Here is a 21820-nt window from a genome sequence, read left to right as displayed (position 1 = left end):
CCAGCTATTCTTCTTACTTGCTATCTGCCACCCTCCACTTGCTTTTCTGTTGTCGACACCTGTCCACCTCCTGATACTACCTTTAGCATCTTGAAACTGGCCTCAGATGACCCTAGCCATTTGCCTCCCTTCCTGGGTAAACAAACACAGACCAGCACGACTGTTATCCCGAGTCTTTTCCCAGACACCTGATCAAAACAGAGAAGGGTTATTGAAAGGCCATTTCCCCAATTTGACTAATCTGCTAGCTCTGGCAGATGATGATGTAGTTGATAGGTTTGGCAGCTGGGGCTGGGAGAAAGATGGGACAGTGGCAAGGTCAAATGGCTTGTATGGGAAGGGGAGTTTGACCCACTGAAGATGGAAGGGTGAAAGCAGTGAGTGGGAAAGAGGGGAGGAGAATAAATGAAAGATGCCTAAAGGGAAATTGATATGACATCTGGGAGCACATCTTAGAATATGTCTATAGGAGGACTGTGAAATTCAGCTGCCTGGGTGGGCATTGTGGCTCCTTTACTTATATCTGTTATTCCTTGGGCAAGTTACTTAGCTTTAAGTTGCAGTTTCCTCATCTATAAAATGGAGATGATAACGTAACTAATTCATAGGGGTATTGGGAGAATTGCATGAGATGAGAGGTAAAGAATTTAGAACAATGCATGCCACAGAGAAGCTCAATAAATATTAGTTTTATCATTATTATTGTTATTCTTATATATTTGTGATAAAAATATTTTTATGCTAGCTAATTTCTAAAATTATATGAAGAGGTTTGAATACTATTGACCGAATAATGGAACATTTCTATCTCTTATTACAGGATTTATAAGCCAAAAATACTATTCTGATTGGTCAAAATAAATTTGCTATGGCAACACCACATCAGTCCCGTATAGTTTACATTCTTTCCTTTGTCATTTGTACATTTCTGGCTTCAACATGTTCCTGCCACTTTCCACTTCTCTAGGACTATGAGGAAACAATCGTGCTTTTTTTTAAGGGTAATGCTAATCTCATTAGAAATTATAGCAAAGAATAAAACAACGTGGATATTTGATAACCTTTTGGAAGAGTCATTTAGTTATAAAAATACTACCATCTGTAGCAAAGGGTATCAGATTTGGCAGAAATTATTAAAACTTACAGATCAACCCTACTTTTTTTGTTTCTCTTTTATACTACTTTTCAGTTATAGGCCCATTATTTTCCAAATGTAACTTCTAGTTATTAACTTAAAGGTTGATCTGAATTTCCATTATTCTTTCTTCCATTCATCTTCTCTCCCTGAGCACACAAACGGGCAATGAAATGCCTAAAATGTGTGAAGGAAAGAGAGAAGAAAAGAATCCCAGAAGTAAACGAGCAACTAGACCTGGAATAATTGAAAGTTGGCTATAAGTTGGCTTATTTTCTATAGGTAGTAAGTGGACTTTAGAAATACTTAAAACCTGGGGAGGCACTATAAATAAAAATGTGTAATTGAAATCTGTATTGATTTGATAGCTACTTCAGTTTTTTTTTTCTTTTTCTGTAAAAAAAGAACTTCCATTTACCCACGAGCCAATGTCAAGTTAAATCAAAGGTAAAGATTCTGGACTATTGGATTAACTGAGGAGTCAGGAGCCACCATCTCCTGTAGGGGGGCAGCCAACAAAGCTACTTCAACAGAACAGCAATCAGTCTTCTTGTCACTTGGGGAACTTGGAATCCATTGAGATGGCCATCAATCAGGGAGAAGCAATTCCTTTCTAACCAAACAAAAATGTGCTTGTATGAAATGATCTAGAAAACAGATGACAGGAGACCTTTCCAATTTATGATTTGGTAGACAATAGGACTTCTGTATCTATGACCTCTGAGACATCTTTGCAGATACTAAAAAATACAGTGATGAATAGGGCTGACTCTAGTGAGCCTTTGAAAATTCTTCCCCTCTGGCCAAGCAGTACACATAGAATTCATTTTTCCTATTCAGAATCCAGATTCTATGAATTTTTGATTTAAATGTGCTCAGCCAACTGTAAGGACCTTACACACAAAGGTGACTGCTTTTTGAAGCCCGTGTTAGAAGAACACGGACCCACTGTAATGTGTAATACATGTGTTTCCAGGACAGTGTGAACCTAGGGTCAGGGTTGACAATATGGGCACATCTCAGCTTGCCAGGGATGCTGTGATGTGGGTGAGCAGGAGCTCTGTTATGGGTCAAATTGTGTCCCCTCCAAAATTCGTATGTTGAAGTCCTAACCCCCAGTACCCCTGAATGTGTGACTCTTTAGAGACAAGGTTTTTAAATAGGTAATTAAGTTAAAATAAAGTTATTAAGGCAGGCCCTAATCCAGTATGACTGGTATCTTTATAGGAAGAGGAAATTAGGACACAGACATGCACAGAGGAAAGACCATGTGAAGACAGGGAGAAGATGGCCCTCTGCAAGCCACAAAGAGAGCCTTCAGAAGGAACCAACCCTGCTGGCACCTTGATCTTGGACTTCTAGCTTCCAGACTGTGAAAAAAATAAGTTTCTGCTGTTTAAGGCACCTAGTATTTTGTTATGGCGGCGTGAGCAAACTAATACAAGTTCTATTTGTAGTGGGAGCTGGAGACATCATTAGGCAGTGAAGGCTGGTCCCCGCCACCAAGACCAGGTGCACCTTCTACCGCTGGGGACGAGATCAGCCTAAGGAGGCTGGTGAGCACTGGTTATTCAAGGACCCCTAGAGTAGGGGGAGGCAAGAAGGCAGTGTGTGAAATGAAGGGATAATTTAAAAATCTTTCTTTCTGTTTTATCATTTTGTTTTTATAAGCTAAGGGCTAATTTTTTAAATAAAAAATCCTCTTTTGCTTTCTTATTATAAAAGCTTTACATGATCATTGTAGAAATAATGGAAATACAGATGAAGAAAATGAAGAAACAAGACATAACAGTGATCTCATCACTCAGGGGTAACTGTTCATACCAGACTTTTCCCTATAAACATGTGAATTTTTGTATATCTATATATCTATATAAAATGGAATGATTAATTTTTTGTGATCATCTTTCTGTGTCAATAATTTTTAACTTATACCATCATTTCTAATGTCTGATATTGTTTCATTATATCGATTATATCCTAGAAATAGAATTGGTGGGTGGGATGTGTCTAGGCTTAGGCATATGTAAAGACTTTTGATATATTTTGCCAAATTGCCCTCCAGAAAGGATGTACCCATTTATATTCAGCAAGTCTATTTTGAGTGCAACATAAAGCCCCGTCACTGGTAACTCTTGACTCAGCTGCTCAAGGGCTTTCAGCCAAAATCCTAGGAAGGAGAGTGTGGAAACCAGAGGACACCGAAAATCTGTGCCACAAGTGACTCAGATGCTGCAAATGGCTTGATGGAGGAGTGTCCAGTGTTGGTGGAGGAGGCATTTCCCACCTTAGCACGGCGACAGGTGGAAGGGAGATCAGCACGTTCTGCAACTGAGATGGGAGCTGCAAGCTCTGTCAGGAAGGGCCACATGGGGTCAGACACAAGGGTTGTATCGAAAAGCAAGGCACCCACGGGCGTGTGGGTGAATGAAGAAGCATGAAGAGGGGCTTGTGTTGCTAACTTCAGAGTGGAAGGGATATCCCGAGGATCTCTCAGTAAGCTGGGAGGGACCCGTGGCTGCAGGGAGCCTGAGATCACTGCAATTATGACCCCTGGTTGTTAATTTTATCCCTTGGGTTTTCAGGGCCTGGGAAAATACAGGTTATTCTAGGGAATGAGAACAGAAGGACTGATAGCCTCTGCAGTTTTTATGCATTAATGGAAGATGCTATTTGATTTTGGTTCTTTGCCCAGTATAAGAGATCCCAGGGGGCATACTTAAAAGGAAAGCCAAGCTAATCTTAAATAAAAATAAAATGTTTTATTTTATAAACATGAAAATTATGTAGCACTCAATAAAATGTGTTAGCATGTAAATGTCTGCTATATAATATGATAAATAAAATAGGTTAATTCCTCTTGGAAGAAGAACTTGAATTTCACTTATCATTGGAAGACTTTGAAAGAATGTTCAACACGAATCTCTTTAAGGAAGATTAGCAGTGGTCTCTGATTTAGTGGTAGATGGGAAGGGGAAAGAGCACCTTCACTGTTGACCAGAAATTATCCCCCGTAACGGTGTTTTAAGATACTCACAGAGCATGTGGTTGTCAGTGAGCCTTGGACTTTTACTGGTCAGACATAACATATGTATCAGAATAGCAGTCACACTGATCTTAATATGGACCTTGTCTGAGAAATAAATATGTTGTAGATAGGAGTGAAGAATTCACAGAATTTTGTTTGGCTTCCTCGAAATGTAGATTTAGCTGCCAGCGTTGTTTCCAAAAGTAAACTTATGTTCCGTACATTTACCCAAGGCAATGAATAAATTTCCAATAAAACAAACAAACAGTTCTTTGCCTGGGGTTGTTCCCTTCTATCTTCAAGTGGTATCATGGAGAATTAATTACTTCATAATCTCCCTCCTGTAGCCCATCAAATTAAAAATGGTTACGGAAAAACAGGGCTTACCGTCTATCACTGGTTTTGGCTGAGAACTTTTGAGGCGCAGAGAAGGCCGGAAGCGGGTTCGGTCGTTGAAGCTCCAGCTCTTCTGCACTTTGGTGGGGCTGCCCTCGGCTGTGATGTCGGTGCTCGGGGACCTCCTGTCACCTACTGAGGCTTGTCGGCTCTTAATACTCTGGCCCCGCGGGCTAGCCATGCGCACTCGCTCCTTAAAACTTAGCTTCTGACTGTGGAGAACAGAGGCAGGATTATTGCATTTCAAGCAATTTCTTCCACTCCACTTGGGTAAATAATTTGAGGAAACTGTAGAGGGTCAGATATTTCAATAGACAAAATGTTTTCAGCAAGTAGGAGCATCGTAATGTATTTTTCCCATATTGAAAAAATTGAGCTTTATTTAATCTCTATGCTTGAATTCATTTGAGATCCATCTCATTCTACAGGTTTACACATCCTCCTTGGATTCATCACAGAAAGGACTGACACCAGCAGTTTGTACACAATTACACTGGAGATAACCAAGAACTGGTTTGGAATTCACTTTAAAAACAGTTGAATGACTTTAGCTTTAACTTTAACTTTTGAGATTTAAAAAATGCTATTTTTTTTGGGAGCATATCTCTTTGTAATTTCTAAACATTTCTACAGGAAAACAGGGATGACAGTTACATATATACCTACATTCGGCATGCATTTTTATATTCCAGGCAAGGTTATAATGTCAATAAATTCATGCAATCTCATAGCAGTTGGTAGCACTGCATACATAATATTAAACACACAACACTTAACATTACATTTCTTTTATGCTTAGATTCATTCTCATGAGACAAAAAAACCACGCAAGGTAGAACAGCCCCAACATATAATGAATGTGATGATTGATTAACAGAATGAGATGTTATGTTCACTAACACAATTTCCTGCTATAAAACAGGTTATTGATTTGCTGTGGCAGCTACTGGTAAATTATATTTGTTCAGGCATTCAGTTCTCTGATGCCAGCTAATATTGAATTGTTGTGGGCTGATAAAGGAAGCATTAACAACAACAAAATCCGAAGTACATCTTCACACTTTCCTAATCTAGAGATGTGGTGTGATGTACTAGGAAGGGCAGGTGGGAATCAGACATGGGTTTTGGAGTCCTTCTCTCTAACATGGACATAAAAGTAGCAACATAGCTAACGGATTTTTGCGGGACTCAAATGAACTGTAAAAAGTTTTGTGTGCCCATTTTGTTTGTCTTCTTGTTTCACTGTTTCTTGCTATCTATTAGGTGACACTGTCATCAACGTGAGAGGCCCAGGACTCTGCAGGGGCTGAAGAAATGATGGGGGTCCGCGGGGAGTGGGGTATAAAGGCAGTGTTCTCATAGATAAGGCTTATCTGAGACGCACTGGAGGCCTTGTCTTTTCCACTTACCGCAATGTCCACTGTCCCCAACTGCAGCATGCCAACAGCAAATGTGTTTAGTGGATATGTGTTTTGCAGCTAACAAGAAACAATAACATTTATTTTTCCATGCCTAGTTGCTTAACAAATGATATTCTAAAAAGGCACCACGTTTTATGTGTGTTTACATGAAAACAAATCAAATCATGATCATAGAGTTCTGGAAACAATAAACGAGTTGACCATGCAACTGACAGCACCCCTCTGAAAGGCAGACACAGCTAAGTCTGGCACGACTGGGGGAGGCACATGCAAAGGACAGGCGGGGCAGTTTTGTGATGAGGTCAGGTGGGTTCAAGGGTTCTTTACAACAGTCCCATTAGTCGAAGGATTTATCTGTACTTGACAAACGTGTGATTAATTGACAGATTACATGAAACAAGAGCAACAATAACATCATAAAACTGCATCTTAATTCTCAGGTGAGGTTCTCTATGTCATCCAAAAGCCTTCAATTATTTAAACAAATCCATCAAAGGGATAGTGCCCAAAATGTATACTTTTCTCAAGCTTTTTTTTTAATTGTAAAAAAATTCAAATCTCTTTTTAGTTTCAACACATCTGTTTCATAATTTAAATTTATGATCTGGCTCAGGAAGCATATGCTCAGTTCTGCACCTTTATTTAGATTAATGAACGGCTCAAGTTGACATAGCTATCATTACAAGTGTCTTCACTGTACTTCATCTTATCTGTTATTTTTTCTGGAACTAACAGATGCTAGTTACTATAAAAGGTTGGGTTTAGTTCATAGCAAATTATCTTCTCAAACTTTCAAGATACATCTCCTTCCTATGCCAACTAAATAAACAGGAAACTGATAAAAACATCATAAAAACCACTTAATATGAAATTATGTTTTTTCATTTTTAAAAGTTTCAATTACTAAAAAAGTAAAAATATCTAAAATAAAAGTATTAGCATGAAATCCATCACAGTTTATTTATAATTACAAAATATTTTAAAAATTGCTGCTATGAAAATATTTAAAAAAACTGCCTCTATGAAACATTTAGACATTACCCGTATGAATTAATGGAAAGTGGGAATAATATTCTCTGAATCTCAGTATCATTTAAAGCATTTAAAGTTGATATATTAATAAATAAAGTCTAGGTACCATTTCCCTTTTTGTCCTTCTAAACTACATGGGTATTTGCTAATATCTACTATTTTAAAAAATTCTGAAGAATTATTTTAAAATAAACTCAGCACATCACACTCTAAATTAGAAAAAATTATAATGTTTTCACTTTCTCTTTTTACATAATTGTGTGATAGTTAAGGATAAAATCTTAACCCAGAACTTTTGAGCAGACAAAATTTTCTTTTCCAAGGAAAAGATCTGTTCTTGTGTCCTCTTACAAAAAGCTCATTTTTATTAGTTTTTCTACTTTGTTTCCCTTTTGAAAATCAACAGAGCATCTTGATTAGAAGACTATTAAACTGATTAGGTGGCTGTTATTGAAAACACACATTGATTAAAAATATAGACTCTTCTCTGGTACACTCAAGTTTTCATTATTTTCCTGCTTTTTTTGGTGACATCTATAAACACGATTTTTTGAGAAAGATTTATGTAACAGTGTTTTTGGAAGAGATTGTCAAAGATTATCCCCAGGAGACCAACAGGGAGGTCTCTCTTTAGACAAAGTAACCGAAAGGTCGCTGTGGTCATTGATTGGAGCATCTTTCCTAGTAGGCAGTCCCACATTCCCAGCTGTGGACCATGCCCAAGGGAGCCTGCACAACCACTCTGCACGGGAGTTCTCCCCTCTCTAGGAACCAGATGTATGAGTTAGACAAGTGGCCCAGCATGCAGCCTACTACTACTGGATGTTGCCTGCCAGGGAACTGTGTGGCATCATCATAACCCCACAGTAATACTCTAGGGCTTGGAATGCTGTAGTTATTGTTATACTTAATTAGGGTTTTAGCGCTTTATAGGATAAGCACTTTGCAAATTCTCGCCTCAGGCACAATATGGCAACTGAGCCATCACAATCTAGTGCGTGCAGCAGCTCAGCAGTTGTCCAACCACAAGGAGGCGCCAGAGGGCTGACTGCCAATGCTAACGCGGGACGCTGCCTGTTTGAACCAATGGTGGAGAGAAAGCAGGCAACAAGCAACAAGGAAAATTACAAGCGGGTTGAAAACCTCATTCAAGAAGTCCCTAGGAAGAGTAAGTCTCTGAACAGGGCTCAAGTGGGGTGGCGGTGTAACCTGATCATGCACCTGAGGTTAGTTGGCATTCTCAAATCTCATGTCAATAGCCGGGATGCTGGGTACCTCTGCTTCCGTGAGGTGTACATTCTGAAGAGCTTCTGCTTATTACTACAGAACTTACTAGGAGTGAGGGAAATAGAGCAGCACATTACTAAGTATTTCACCACTAGGAAAGTGCTTAGGGAGTTTTTCTTTCTTTTTATAAAAACAAAGCCATTTGGCTTTACGGTTTTTCGTATATAAGTACACAGACTATTTAAGCAGTGAGTACTATGTAGTTTAATTGTGCTGCTTGAAATATATCCAGTGATCTTAATGGTTAGGTTGAAATAATTAGATTTGAAATAGGCATTACAAATGATGGTAGTCTATGTTAGCCTCTGTTTCATATCAAAATAAGAATATAAACATTTTAGACTATAGTAACCCCTGTAATAAATATCAATACAACATAGTATAAATGATTGAAGAATAAAATATTTTAAAACTTTTAAGAATAAATATTTACAGACATCAATGAAGTAGGCAACATTAATTGCTTTGAAATTTAAAAACGTAAGTTCTGGATTTGTGTGAAACACCTGCAGTTACAGTTAATATAGGAAACAGATCATCAGATAGAATACATGTTTGACAAAATGGAGGAAAAGATTCTAGGTTGTTAGTTTGTAAAAAAAAGTACATTTGTTATTTTAAGTCTTATGATGTGTTTTTAAAAAACTAAATCATTTTCCCTCTATCAATAAATGTGAGCAGAAGGAGAGACCATTTTGAAAAGATTGTTTTTGAAACAACCTAACATTTTGGCAGTAAGGACACAAGTTGACTATGTTGGAAAGAAACAATAAAGTCTAGTTTTACTGAGTTTAGTTTAATAACACATGCAGATCATTCATTGCACACAGAAGAATGAAAATGCAAATAATGGAAAATAAATGCAGAAGAAATATAAGAACGCAGTCTTTGCCACCAGTGTTCTAGAGTTCTCTCCCAAGAGCCACACACCGCCTCAGAACCCAATAAAGACAACCACACAGGAGCAGGTCAGACAAAGCACTCTGGATCTCAGCACAAGATCGTAATGTAATAGAAGAATGGCATTTGTGCCTTAACTTTTAAGACATGCATCTTTATCTTCCAGGTACCTGCTAAAGCAACTGTAGATAGTCTATTGTCTATGAAGTCTAAAAGCGTTCTAGTAATGCTTTATAAACTGCAGTTAAGGCAGTTTAACTATGAAGCAGGTAGACAGCCAACCATTGCTGATTAAGAAGACAGGCTAAGCAGAGGCAGTGAGATTTATGGACAATCCCCAAATCTCACATGGTATAATCTGTTTTTGTTAGGTAGAAAGAAGGAAAAGCCCTTTTGTACCAATATGATGGCTAACTGACCACTATTTCATGACCTGGTCAAGGAGGAAGAGAACACAACACAGGAACCTCAAAGTGAGAATACTGCATTAATCTGGCCAGATGGGTTCACAGGTAAATTCTAATCTCTGAAAACGGCAGTTTACACCAAAAACAGAGAAAAACCTGTCCAGTTTGAAAAAATGGTTGTAAAAATTACTTCATTGGGTGATTAATTAGAATAAAATACATAAACACATTTACCACCACATGTACGAGATTAGAAATGTTTTAGTGGGAAGATAGAGGAAAAGAAATGAGTAATTAAATGATGCTAAAAAAGTTGTATTTATGGTCTAAGTAGAGGAAGAACAGAGCGGGCTCAGTTGAGACTAACAGTAATTTGTACCTGAATCTGAACGAAAGAGAACCAAAGAAACATTATTTTCACTATTGCTCAGTTGAACTATATTTAAAAAGCTCTTCTGGAGACCGATGGCTTGTATTTTTAAAGAACATTTTTAGATCTGTCGCAAACAATGAGATATTGTTCCTTAGCCGAAAACATAGTAGACAAATTTTGTTTAAACATACCCTAACCTCATTGTAGAAAGACAAAATCTCCTCTTTTTAACAAGGACATTCCAAAGCAGGGAACACAGTTAATTAAGGATTATATGACTGTGTTTGACACCTTAATCCATTCTGCAGAAAGAAAAGCCTCTCTGTGTACGGCCTGTCTACAGCTGTCGGGAGAGAAGTGCTGGCTGTTGTGTTGAACTCATCTACACGTAGGTTACTCTCAGTTTTTAACACTAAGACAAACCACGAGGAAGGATTTAGGAGATTCCAGGCTCTGAGATATCTGAGAGATAAAAAAGTTGGCTCCTACTTGGGCTGAAGCTTGTCTATTCTGCTTATCTGAATTACCATCAATAACTCAATGGCCCCAAGGGCAGTAAAAGACTCTGCAGTTGGGCGGTGTTAATCGGTTCATTTGAAATGGGGTCAAGCATTAATTAACAATTTTCTGGACCCAGATCTGCTCTTCTCTAAGGGATAACTCTCACTGTAAATGCATTTTTCTTTATGCATATTCTGCTTGGGTAAGGGCAAATTTGTTATTTTCTAAGATAGTACTGTTGCTATTGTTATTACAATAGTCTTTCCGCATTCATTATGCAGTATGGTAATTCTGCATATGGAGCACAAGGTGAAAGCTAAGGTAATATTAAAATGGAAGCTTCTGCTTATTTCCCTTAGATTATTGCAATGTTTTTATGATTTTTCATTTTCTCTCTTTTTATATGTCTCCTCTTTTCTCATTTTTCTTGGTGTTTATCTCTCTTCACATAAATTATTTGAGGTCAGGGACATTTTATCACTCTATCCAAGAATTATTTATCAAGGACATTCTCTGTCATAGCTTTTTCCACAGGGGGATGTGATAGATAGTTTGGGGATAGGAGACCTAAGTGTATGAAGCATGAGACATTAAGTGAGGTAGCCAGGCTAAGTCATAGTACGGGACTTGTTTCAAGGTGGCTTTTGCCGAATGTCCAAAGACCATAAAGAAGCAAGAAATTTCTGCGTGTGATTCTCTACGTCATAAACCCAGTTCAGTGGTTCTGTACATATTCAAACCTATGGGTGAGTTATCTTGGACAACCTTAGGCACAAGCATGCTGCATAGATTTAAATGTTTTAGATATATGGGAATATCATAAAATTTAGAAAATTTGTTGGTAGTTTTTTTGAATTGTGACAGCTGACTAGGAGGCTCATTTTTGGACTGGTGAGCAGAAGCCCAATAGGGACATTTTAATTTTGTCTTTGCTTTCTGCCATGTTAACATTGAAAAACGTGCAATATCATTGTGTCAGCCCAAGGTGACCCCTCACCCAGGACTGTCATGAGGGTTACACTTATTCAAGCACCTCTGCATGATTTACCAATGTCTCCTTTGGGTATCAACAGCTTTATTTTGGAGGATGAAACCAAGACAGGGGCTCATACTCTCAAGTGGCTCTGAAGTTAATAGATAATCTCTGTCCTTAGGATTTGGAGACAAATCACCCTTTGAGATAATCTGTAAATGGATAGCTCTTGAGTCAAGGAAAGCTTTTCAAATATCACCAAAGAGACTAAAACATAGCTTATAATGGCTATGACTTATTTTGTGTAACCTTTTTCAAGTAAAGTCACAACAGAAAAATGGTGGGCTCTGTACAGAATCTAGAAAGAGGACTGAAGGGTTAGAATTGGTCACTTTGACTCTTCCAGTATCTATGCAAAGAATATTCTGAGTCTAATGACTAAAACCACTCTTTGTTAAAAAATATCTCTAACGTGGAAAAGAGCAACTCTTTAGGCAATTAAAACGTTCTGGAAGTACCACAAAGGACCATCCAATGCCCTTGGCTCTAACTCCATGGCTACCAAGTAAGAGAAGAATCTTTAATGCCATCCCCTGGGTAGACTTACCTACTCAGAGGAGTGCCGGATGCTGTATGTCCTACCATGTCTATCTGCCATCATAGATGAACGCATTTATGTTTGGATTTGTGAATTTTTTTTTTTTTTTTTTTGAGACAGAGCCTCATTCTGTCATCTGGAGTAGAGTGCAGTGATGTCATTATAGCTCACAGCAACCTCAAACTCCTGGGCTCTAGCGATTCTCCTGCGTCAGCCTCCCAAACAGCTGGGACTACAGGTTCGTGCCACCACGCCTGGCTAATTTTTTCTATTTTCGGTAGAGACAGGTCTTGCTCTTGCTCAGGCTGCTCTGTAACTCCTGACCTCAAGCGATCCTCCTGCCTCAGCCTCCCAGAGTGCTAGGATTACAGGCGTGAGCCACCGCGCCCAGCCTGGATTTGTGAATCTTTTAAAGCACTAACATAATAGTAAAATGGGTAACCTCTATCCCACATGAACTTTTAAAATTACTTTCAGTACTGCATAAATGTATTATGATTAATGTCATTATTATAACAGTACAAAGCTAAAGGAACAATCCCTGGACCCCCATTGACCCCCACCAAGGGACTAACTCTGGGCAGGTGGATGCCTTCATTTCCTTTCTACTGAAACAAATGGCAATGACAGGAAAAAACTTGTGTCCCTTCTTCCCTGCCAGGCGCCTGGGATTCTCCTGCTGGTTCTGCCTCTGCCATTCCTCAAACCTCCGTGCTGGGATCTACCTGGCTCTGTTTTTCAGGGCTTTGCCCCCAAATCCAGACCCTTCCTGGTACTCATTAACACATCAAAATTTTCTCTTTCTTCCCCTATTTCCTATTTCATTTCCTGTCCCCAGAGGTCCAACTCTCTGCTATGCAATCTGATAAAGCATTTCGATCTAAGACGTGAAACAGTGACCATAATTATTTGGAGAATTTTGAGGAGGGCTACCTTAAAGGATGGGGGGACCTCTTCTTTTGAATCAGATCACCTGAGTAAATATCAGCATTCAAAGGGCTGGAGATGTCACAGAGAGATGGTTTTCATCTCCTGTATACAAGTGTCCTCTTAACAAGAAAAGATTTTTTTTTTCACTCCAAAAGAAGGTCCTGAGCCTATAACATTCAGGAAAAAACTTCCTTTCTTTCACTCTCTGGATTACTGAATACTTGGATAAGACTCTGTCTGGAAAACTAGCAGGGGCAGCAAGGACTAATCAAAGGCCATAGTTATTCCACCTCCCTCCCGGAAGGTTCCAGGCCCTGCAGATTGTAAAAAAAAAGCAGTGAGAGAGTTACGGAAAGACACTTTGCTCCCAAGGGAGGAAAAAAAAAAAAAAAAAATCAATAAAGTAGCAACCTTTGCAGGCAATCTTGTGAAAGGTCACTTTTAATCATCTTGTATTTGTTGATCGATTTTATTCACATGAGACACATTTAAAACATCTGTTAGGCATTAGATTTATAAACAAACATGTAGCAGAACAGAAATCACAAACCTGCTTGATGCTTCCCCTTGTTCTTTCCTTCAGGTGCGTGCAGACAGAAGAGAAATGATGATAAACTGGTGAATACATTTATCGCACTTGATAATGGCCAAGCTGGAGATTGGGGAATCAAGTACCTTAAGTAACCCTTTTCAGGCAAGATCCACAAAAGCAATATTCTTTGGAATAAATGTACCCAACTTTTTCACAGGTTCCTTGTGGCACAGACCTGAGATAGCACAACATTTACTTGGCAAAGCCAACTCTGCTCACATATAACCAAAACCCATAGATTCTTCATGAGCCAGTTATGCATGGTTAAGAAAAAGTGGTTCTCATCTAACCGTCATTAGCAAAGACTCTTACCATGTTATTGGTTACAATGTGGATGTAGTGCCTGTGCTTTAGGAGGACTCCTGGGTTTCTAAATATAGATTCATTAATGTATACCTGAGTCACTTGTTGAGGCAGATTTTTTTTGTATTATATAAAGTATGAATTCCTTTGGAATAAATAAGGTACATAGAAAATCTATTGGAACTCTTTAAGCTTACTGTTGGGGTGGCATTTTTGTCTTTTCTGTTTTTTTCCTTTTTAAGCCAGGCTCTTGGGCAGATGGGGTGGCATTTTTAATAACTCATTTTTAGCAAATTTAGGTCTAGGCATCGTGGTGTGGAGCTCCTACTCTTTGCAAATGAGCTGTGTGCTGTTGGCCAGGCACCTTACTTTCTCGTGGGTCTTGGTTTTCTTACAACTAAATTGAAGGCATTGTGTTAATAATCTCTAAATTCTGACTTCTTTAGGTACCACACGGCATCCCTGGAGCTTGATAATTCCTCATAGCTTCATAAAATATCTAACTCATTCCCTAAAATAGCATATTTACCTATGTTTCCCCCTTTGCATACACTTCACTCTCTTTGAAAAGAAAATCAATAAAAATATTTCCCTCCATAAATCCTTCTGTTATTAAAACAAAACTTTGAAATAACAACTGACGTGTATGTGAGAGGCAATCCAGACTGGAGAAGAGAGAGTAATAAATGGCTGGGCTGTCTCCCTGGCAGGTTTGAGTGGGTCTGGCACGCCTCTTGCCCCCCACCTCTCTCCTGCATGGTTATTTCTTAGAACTCTCTCCCATCCTGTTCTCGGGGATGAGGTTGTGAAGTCAAAGCTTTCCATTGTGTCTCTAAAACTATGGGGAGCAAGAGCATGGGGTTGGCGTTTTTTAATAACAACACCAATGATGATCATGATGATGGTGATGTTGGTGATAACACAATCTTTTTCCTGACCACCTATTTAAAGTTGTAGCTCCTGATGCTGCCTAAATTCCTTCCCTATTTTACTTTTCTCCTTAGCATTTATTGCCATCTAATCTATCCTATATTTTACTTTTAAAAAATTTTTATTGTCTATTCCCAGCATCCCTTGAATACATACTTCCTGAGGCCTGAGATTCTAACTTCTTTGTTTTTTTTTCTCTGACTGCATTCCTGGTGCCTAGAATAGTGCCTTGCACACAGTAGGTGCTCAATGAATACTTTCTGAATGAATATATGAATGAATGAATGATCTTTCCCTTCAGAAGTGCTTAGGCTTTGAATGCTACAGGGAAATACACTAGGTAAATAAAAAGCAGTTTTTGTCTGTTTCTTATTACATCAGTCTGCATTCAGCAAGCCAGCTAGTTATAAATGCAAAAACATCCCTCTAAGTCATTATGAATTATTCTCTTCACAGACCTACAAACTGGACAAAAGCAGCCTTGCTTTCTAAAGCAAAGGTTCGGAGCTTGGCTTCAGGGACTCTGTGAATACATCAAAATTGTAGGCAAATTTTTGATTTTTTTTTGTGCGTCAAATATTTCTCTTGGGAAAGAGCCCATAATTTCCATCACATTCTCACTGGCTTAGCAAACAACAACAACAACGACAACAACAAAGATTTAAAACCACTGCAATCTGAAACCATGAAGCATCGCTAGAGGAAGAGGTCATCCAGGTTCCCATGAACTTTACCAGTGACTGCTATGTTATTCTGGACAATAACTGCTCTTCAGTAAGTGGGGCTGAGCCCAGAGAACAATGAGCTTGCAGGGAAAGGAGAGTGAGGGGAGGATTGACAGGTACAGTGGGACAAGATGAATGCAGGTATTGGCATAAATCCTCCTCCACCTTCACCCCCACTTATCACGGGGAAAATATCAGAGGAAAAGAAAGAATCATGTAAGTAAAATAACAGTTGATTTACTGGGAGAACTTGATTCATTATTAAATAGTTTTTCCAGGCTTCAGAATGACTTTTCATCCAAAAACTGCATAAGTGGGAAGGCAAATAATCACATATGATAATAGACTACTCCAGTCTTTCACTTGAGAATCCTCTATAGGTTTTCCTACTAATCTTCCTCTTACATTTATCTAGCAGACTTTATAAAGACAAGAAATACAATTCTATATAACTCTTATTTTTGATTCATACCCCTAAGGAAAGCGTTGTGCCCCCTTTTTTAAATACCAAAACTTTGAAAGAGTCTAATATTCAATAAAAGGAATTCAACTGAATTTCAACATCTAAATGAGAAGAGGATTCTAATCCACACATGCACTCAACAGTATCCATGCTTCTGTCCTTGCTAAAGTTCCATCCTCTGTAGCATCCTGGGATTCTATGAATATCTCTGTCCCAGGTGCTGACGGAGTTTTAGACACCAACCTCTAGGAGACATGTCCCAATAGAGTTTAGGAAGCATCTTGCCCAGCTCTCTTGTCCTTCTCTTTGTGGATGGGGAAACTGAGGCCCAGGCAGAACAGGGGAGCAACGTAAGGAATCCTGCTAGTTAATGGCAGATCTGCTGCTTCCCAGCAGTGTGCATCCTGCTGCATTACCAATCTCCATTAAGACGGCTATGGCAGGGAGTAAGTCCTGAAGGTCTCCCCAGTTCGTATCCCGTCCAGATCAGTAACAACAAAGCGGTTTTCCTGAGTCATGATACGACTCAGGGTGCCTTGAATCCCATGAAGCCACCAGGATTAAGGTTTTGTTGGGCTAAGAAGGGAAAGAGCTGGTATTCTAAAACACTAAGTCAGATGAGCAATTTAATAACTTTTGAGCAACCTGAGGAACTGACTATTCTAATCAAGCTGGGTGACTCACAGAAAACCTTTCTTGTGACTTACTTGCTTTGGTATTTCAACGAGGACTTCTTTAATTAGATGGTGATTATGATTTAACATGTGCTTTGCTAGTTGAACTGAAGTCCAGGATTCTAGGACTAAGGGCATTTTTTTGCTCTTTTGTTTTTTTAAAGTTGCAGATCACTGTGCTAATCATTAGGACTGTCCATAATTTTTTTGATTCTCCCCTCCTTCTAGGCACATGGTAGGGTTGCACTTCTCTGTCCCCTTTGAGTTCTGGCCTGGCTGGGTGACTTACTTTGGCCAATACAATGGGAATGATAGCAATATTACTTTTTTTTTTTTTTTTTTTTTGAGACAGAGTCTCACTCTGTTGCCCGGGCTAGAGTGAGTGCCGTGGCGTCAGTCTAGCTCACAGCAACCTCAAACTCCTGGGCTTAAGCGATCCTACTGCCTCAGCCTCCCGAGTAGCTGGGACTACAGGCATGTGCCACCATGCCCGGCTCATTTTTTGTATATATATATTTTAGTTGTCCATATAATTTCTTTCTATTTTTAGTAGAGACGGGGTCTCACTCTTGCTCAGGCTGGTCTCAAACTCCTGACCTCGAGCGATCCACCCGCCTCGGCCTCCCAGAGTGCTAGGATTACAGGCGTGAGCCACCACACCCGGCCACAATATTACTTTTAAATTTTGAATGCTAATTCCAAATTTTAACCTGATTGGTCCCATTGCCTCACTGTAAACCGTAATACTATCAAGACCCCAATCCTTCTCTTCTTTTGCTACTGATATGAAAGCTTGAGGACCATCCTGGAAGGGGATGCAGATGTGAAATGACTTTGAGAGGCTTCAATGTGCAAACGTATATTGCTCTCAGAGCATTCTCCTTTTGGGGTCAGGTGATGGGTGGAAGACAAATGATCCTTGTTTTTTGAAGAACTGTAGTGCTTACTTTTAGAATTGTGGTGGGATTTATAAAATTAGATATTAGAAAAGAAGCAAGAAATAGTAGAAGCAAATCTCTATAAAAGTTTATGTTCTTTCACTCTTTAATCCCAGTCTGCTGATTGTGAGAAATGATACTGATTCCATTAAGTTTTCTGCCTGAATGGCTACTATACACGTTTGAATCTTTCTGAGACCAACAGAGAATAAGACAAGCCAAAAATTGACACTTTTTTTGTGTGTGTATGGTTTGTTTAACAAACTCGAAAAGACTCAACTACAGCACCAGCTGTCACACTGATACCTACTTGGTAGGGCTGCAGGTGTGCAAGGCCTTCAAGTGTGGCTTCCAGGTTGCAATGGAAACAGATTTCTCATCAGCTGCATAACTACGCCAGACACACTGCATGTGGCATACATGGGGACATAAAAAAGAGAAACAAAAAAGAGCAGGAGATAAAATGAAATGAAAGGAAGATTATTAAGTTACTACAAATTAAAAAAATCTTCATTTTGAACTGGTTAGGGAAAGATACTATATTATCCAAAACAAGAAAAGTAATGATTGACTGGTTCAATAGATATTGATGTCCAAGATACTAATTAGGGAAACTACTTGAGCATGAACATTCATTCCAGGGATTGATCTTTAATCAGTATTTGATAAGATAGAGGCAAAGGACTACTGAAAATCCACTATGCAACTAGTAAACTAACTGGTACACTAATGATCACCAGGGCATGTTTATAATTTAATTAACGAGATCCCTGAAGTTGAACCATATGCAATACTTTTAATGCTAAAAATCAAGACAGTAGTAACTAGAAGCAGAGCTAAAACAAGATAGAGGAAAATGTATTCTCTAGAAATACAACTGGAAAGCACCTAAAGATTTAAAGTCATGATCTAAGAATATATTTATAGCTCTTTGATGTAAAAACTTTGTAAAATTACAAAGTATTTTTATGTGATCCTCATAATCAAGCATGGATTAAGACCCTTATCTTGTAGATGAGAAAATAAAAGCTCAAATAAATGGAGAAGTTTCAACAAGGTTGGTGGAGTTGAGACAATATCTAAATTGCCTGGCTCTTGGTCATAGAATCCCTCCACTGAGATTTTTGCTGACTGTTTGAAGACGGTTTTTGGAAAAGCTTCCATCTGAACTGTTCATTTGAGAGATTGCCTGAACTTATTTTCCCATATAGATTTTGGTAAATTTCTTCCTTTGTAATGAGTTTGCAGACATCTCTAATGACCAAGCATTTATTGCAGTCTCCTCAGGGAAAAATTTTTATTATGATTCATTAATCAAAGCATTCTATTTTATGTGGCAAGTCCATTTAAATAGTTCATATCTCTACTATATAACCATCAGCCACGATTTTGAAATCTACAATGAAGAAAAAAGTGATCTAATGATATGCTTTTCCTGAGAATATCATTGAATAAATGTGTGCTGTATAAAAGAGCTAAAAATTGACACAACTACTTCAGAAAACTGTACGGCAATATCTATTATATTAAGGCTAAACATATACATATACTAAGATACAGCTATACACTCTTAAGTATATATGAAACAGATATACTTATTTAGATTTACCAAAAGATACGTTGGTTTCTTAATACTAAAACTGAAAATGCCCAAACACCTCTTAACAGTAGAATAAATAGAAAACTTGTGGTATATTCACATAATGGAATACTACATGGCAATAGTACACTGTAACTACACTTAACAATATGGATGGACTTTATATGTATAATGTTGACTAAGAGAAACAAGACACAAAAGAACACGTTTCCATAAAAATACAAAAACCAGGGAAAATGAATTTATGCTGTTAGAAGGTAGCACAGTAGTTATCCGTGTGGGATAGTGATTGAGAAAGGGAATATAGGAGGTCACGCTCTGTTTATCTGAGTGCTCAGTTTTCTTAGGATCTGTGCTCTTTTCTGCATGCACATTACACTGCAATAACATTTCAGGAAGTGATATAAAAAAACTAGAGAAATATATAGTAGGACATGAAGCCTTTTTATATTTTTAAGGAAGGTTTAAATGATTAAAGTAGCGTTCTTGCCTGGGGCTTTCCTTACACGGTTCATGTTGATTTAATCTGTGGAAATTTGTGCTAAGCATCTTGGCATTTTATGGAGAACAAAGCAATTATCACCATATATCTTGAAATGTTAGTTTTTACAAATATTATACATGCACAATTTATAGAGTGATCTAGAATAATCAATAAAAATGCATGGATTTATTACTGCAGCTTTATCTGTAGCAGTGAGGCCCAGAGATCCTCCCATGCTATAATGGCATAGAGAGCTGCCTTAATTACACAGTTTCCATAGAAGGCACCACATATACATGAACTCTGATATTTTGAAAGCAAGACTCATATAGAACTAGAAGCATAAAACAGGTCTATGCATTATTAGACACCAGTGAAAAAAAATCCAAAACAATACAACAAAAAATGGGACCAAGGCATTACCTACTAATGTTGTAAAGAATTGGGGGCAAAAGAGACTAATTTGAGAAAATTGAAGATTTTCTTTATAATGAGACCTGGCTTCTTGCTCTTTTTCTATCAAAGTGATCTCAGCAGCTAAGCTCTTATTCCCCCCCTTTTTTTTTTATCTTTATTTTTTCTCTTAATGTGATACACTGAGATCTTATTCCCTTTATTACTCTTCTCTTAAAAATGCCTTGTAAATTAGAGGTACAGAAGGTGCAAGTGGCATCTGTCACAGGGCTGACATTAGGTAACAGTCAAAGTGAAAGTGGAAAGTGGAACTCCATTACTCTTACACTCTGATAACTTTGTCCTGTCCTTAGCTCTCTCTCAGCTAATTGCTTCTAGTAGCTGAATTTCAAGCCCACATCCATATGATTCAGTAGCTGATGTTCCTATATTTAAAGCCAAAATCACATAGTGGTTGGCAAGGGAAAAATAACACCTCAGAGGGATTTCCTATGGTTAATTTACATGGTATATATACTCCAAAGGACAAGTCAACAAGAAGCAAAACGAAAGCCAAATCTATCCTTTCTCAGGTGCTCCTGGTGCTCTAGGCAGCTAAGAGTTGAACTTTGGCTCATAATTATAAGTGCAATGTCAGAATAACTCAGTTTTTAGGGAGTATTCAGTTTGCATCGTCTGGAGTGCGTCTTACAGCTACGGGATGTTCGACCCTTTCTGGAAATGGTGCAGAAAGTTTTAGCTGACCATTGAAAAGTATAATTAACATGGAGCTTATTATTTCAAGGTAGAGAACTTAAAATGAAAATGTCAGGGTCCTGAAAGATTTAGTATATAAACCAGCAGTCCCTTTCCCCATCTCTCTTCACACTTTTTTTTTTTTTTCCTTAAAGGCAACCCCTTCAATTCTTATAGTTTTTGCTTCTGTTTTTAAGAATTCTTATTTTTAAAGACTATGCTCATATTTTTATTTCTTCATTTTCAATTTCAGGCATTATCAGTTGACTTCCCATCATGAAAGATAATGATATAGCCCACTTATATGCCCTCTTTCCCTGCTCTTATCCTTCCAACATTTTTCTATCACAATTTTTAGTTAAGTTGCTATTTAGTGTTTATATTACTATGACCATGTAGTATTGTTCCCAGTTCAGCAATGCGATGTACTATGGCTACTCTTTTCTATATAATTGTTTTGAGTTATAATATTATTGCCCTATTTTAATTTCTTGATTTGCCTATATGTACCTACTATGGATACATTCCTGATCTCTCCAACAGGACTATAAAATTCTTCCAGTCAAATACATCAAGCAATCTTTCAGTTCCATTCTTTTGTTTCCTTGAAGCTCCTGGAGCTTAGCCTCCTTCTCACTTTGTTCTCAAGGCTGCTGCAGCTGTTGTCTTGGGACTTCCTTTCCCTGTCATCACAGAGATCCCCTTTACTCTTTCCTGCGTGGAATCTCATTTCCTGGATGCCCTTTTTCTCTCTTGGTTTAAGCCCTTGTTTTGGGAGAGCAATTCTAAGTAGCTTATTGAGTTAAGGTAAATGGTAGGTTAATTTTGAGATTGTGCATGTCTAAAAATGTCTTTGTGCGACTTTCATACTTGAGGAGTAGTTTGGCTGGCATAGAATTCTAGGTTGGAAATAATTCTTTTCTATAATTTTCAAAGTATTGTTTCACTGTTTTCAAATTGTAGGGTTACTAAAGAGAAATC

General features: G+C 38.2%; 1 protein-coding gene across 5 annotated transcripts in view; it reads right to left on the bottom strand.

The window, feature by feature from the left end:
• Positions 1-21820, bottom strand: part of KCNQ5 (potassium voltage-gated channel subfamily Q member 5) — a 508163-nt gene that overhangs the window by 55067 nt on the left and 431276 nt on the right. Inside the window, exons 8-11 of one of the 5 annotated variants that reach the window (XM_069487726.1) lie at positions 17917-18011; positions 13532-13558; positions 8288-8344; positions 4551-4771 (exon numbers count right to left, since the gene is read on the bottom strand). In XM_069487726.1, the coding sequence (XP_069343827.1) occupies positions 4551-4771; positions 8288-8344; positions 13532-13558; positions 17917-18011 (400 nt within the window). The remainder of the gene's footprint in view (positions 1-4550; positions 4772-8287; positions 8345-13531; positions 13559-17916; positions 18012-21820) is intronic. The other 4 variants (XM_069487729.1, XM_069487727.1, XM_069487730.1 and 1 more) reach the window with 4 other exon arrangements.

The sequence above is a fragment of the Eulemur rufifrons genome, chromosome 15, assembly GCF_041146395.1.
Source record: "Eulemur rufifrons isolate Redbay chromosome 15, OSU_ERuf_1, whole genome shotgun sequence".
In the NCBI taxonomy this organism is placed as follows: Eukaryota; Metazoa; Chordata; class Mammalia; order Primates; family Lemuridae; genus Eulemur; species Eulemur rufifrons.
This window is presented reverse-complemented; position numbering and strand designations above follow the sequence as displayed.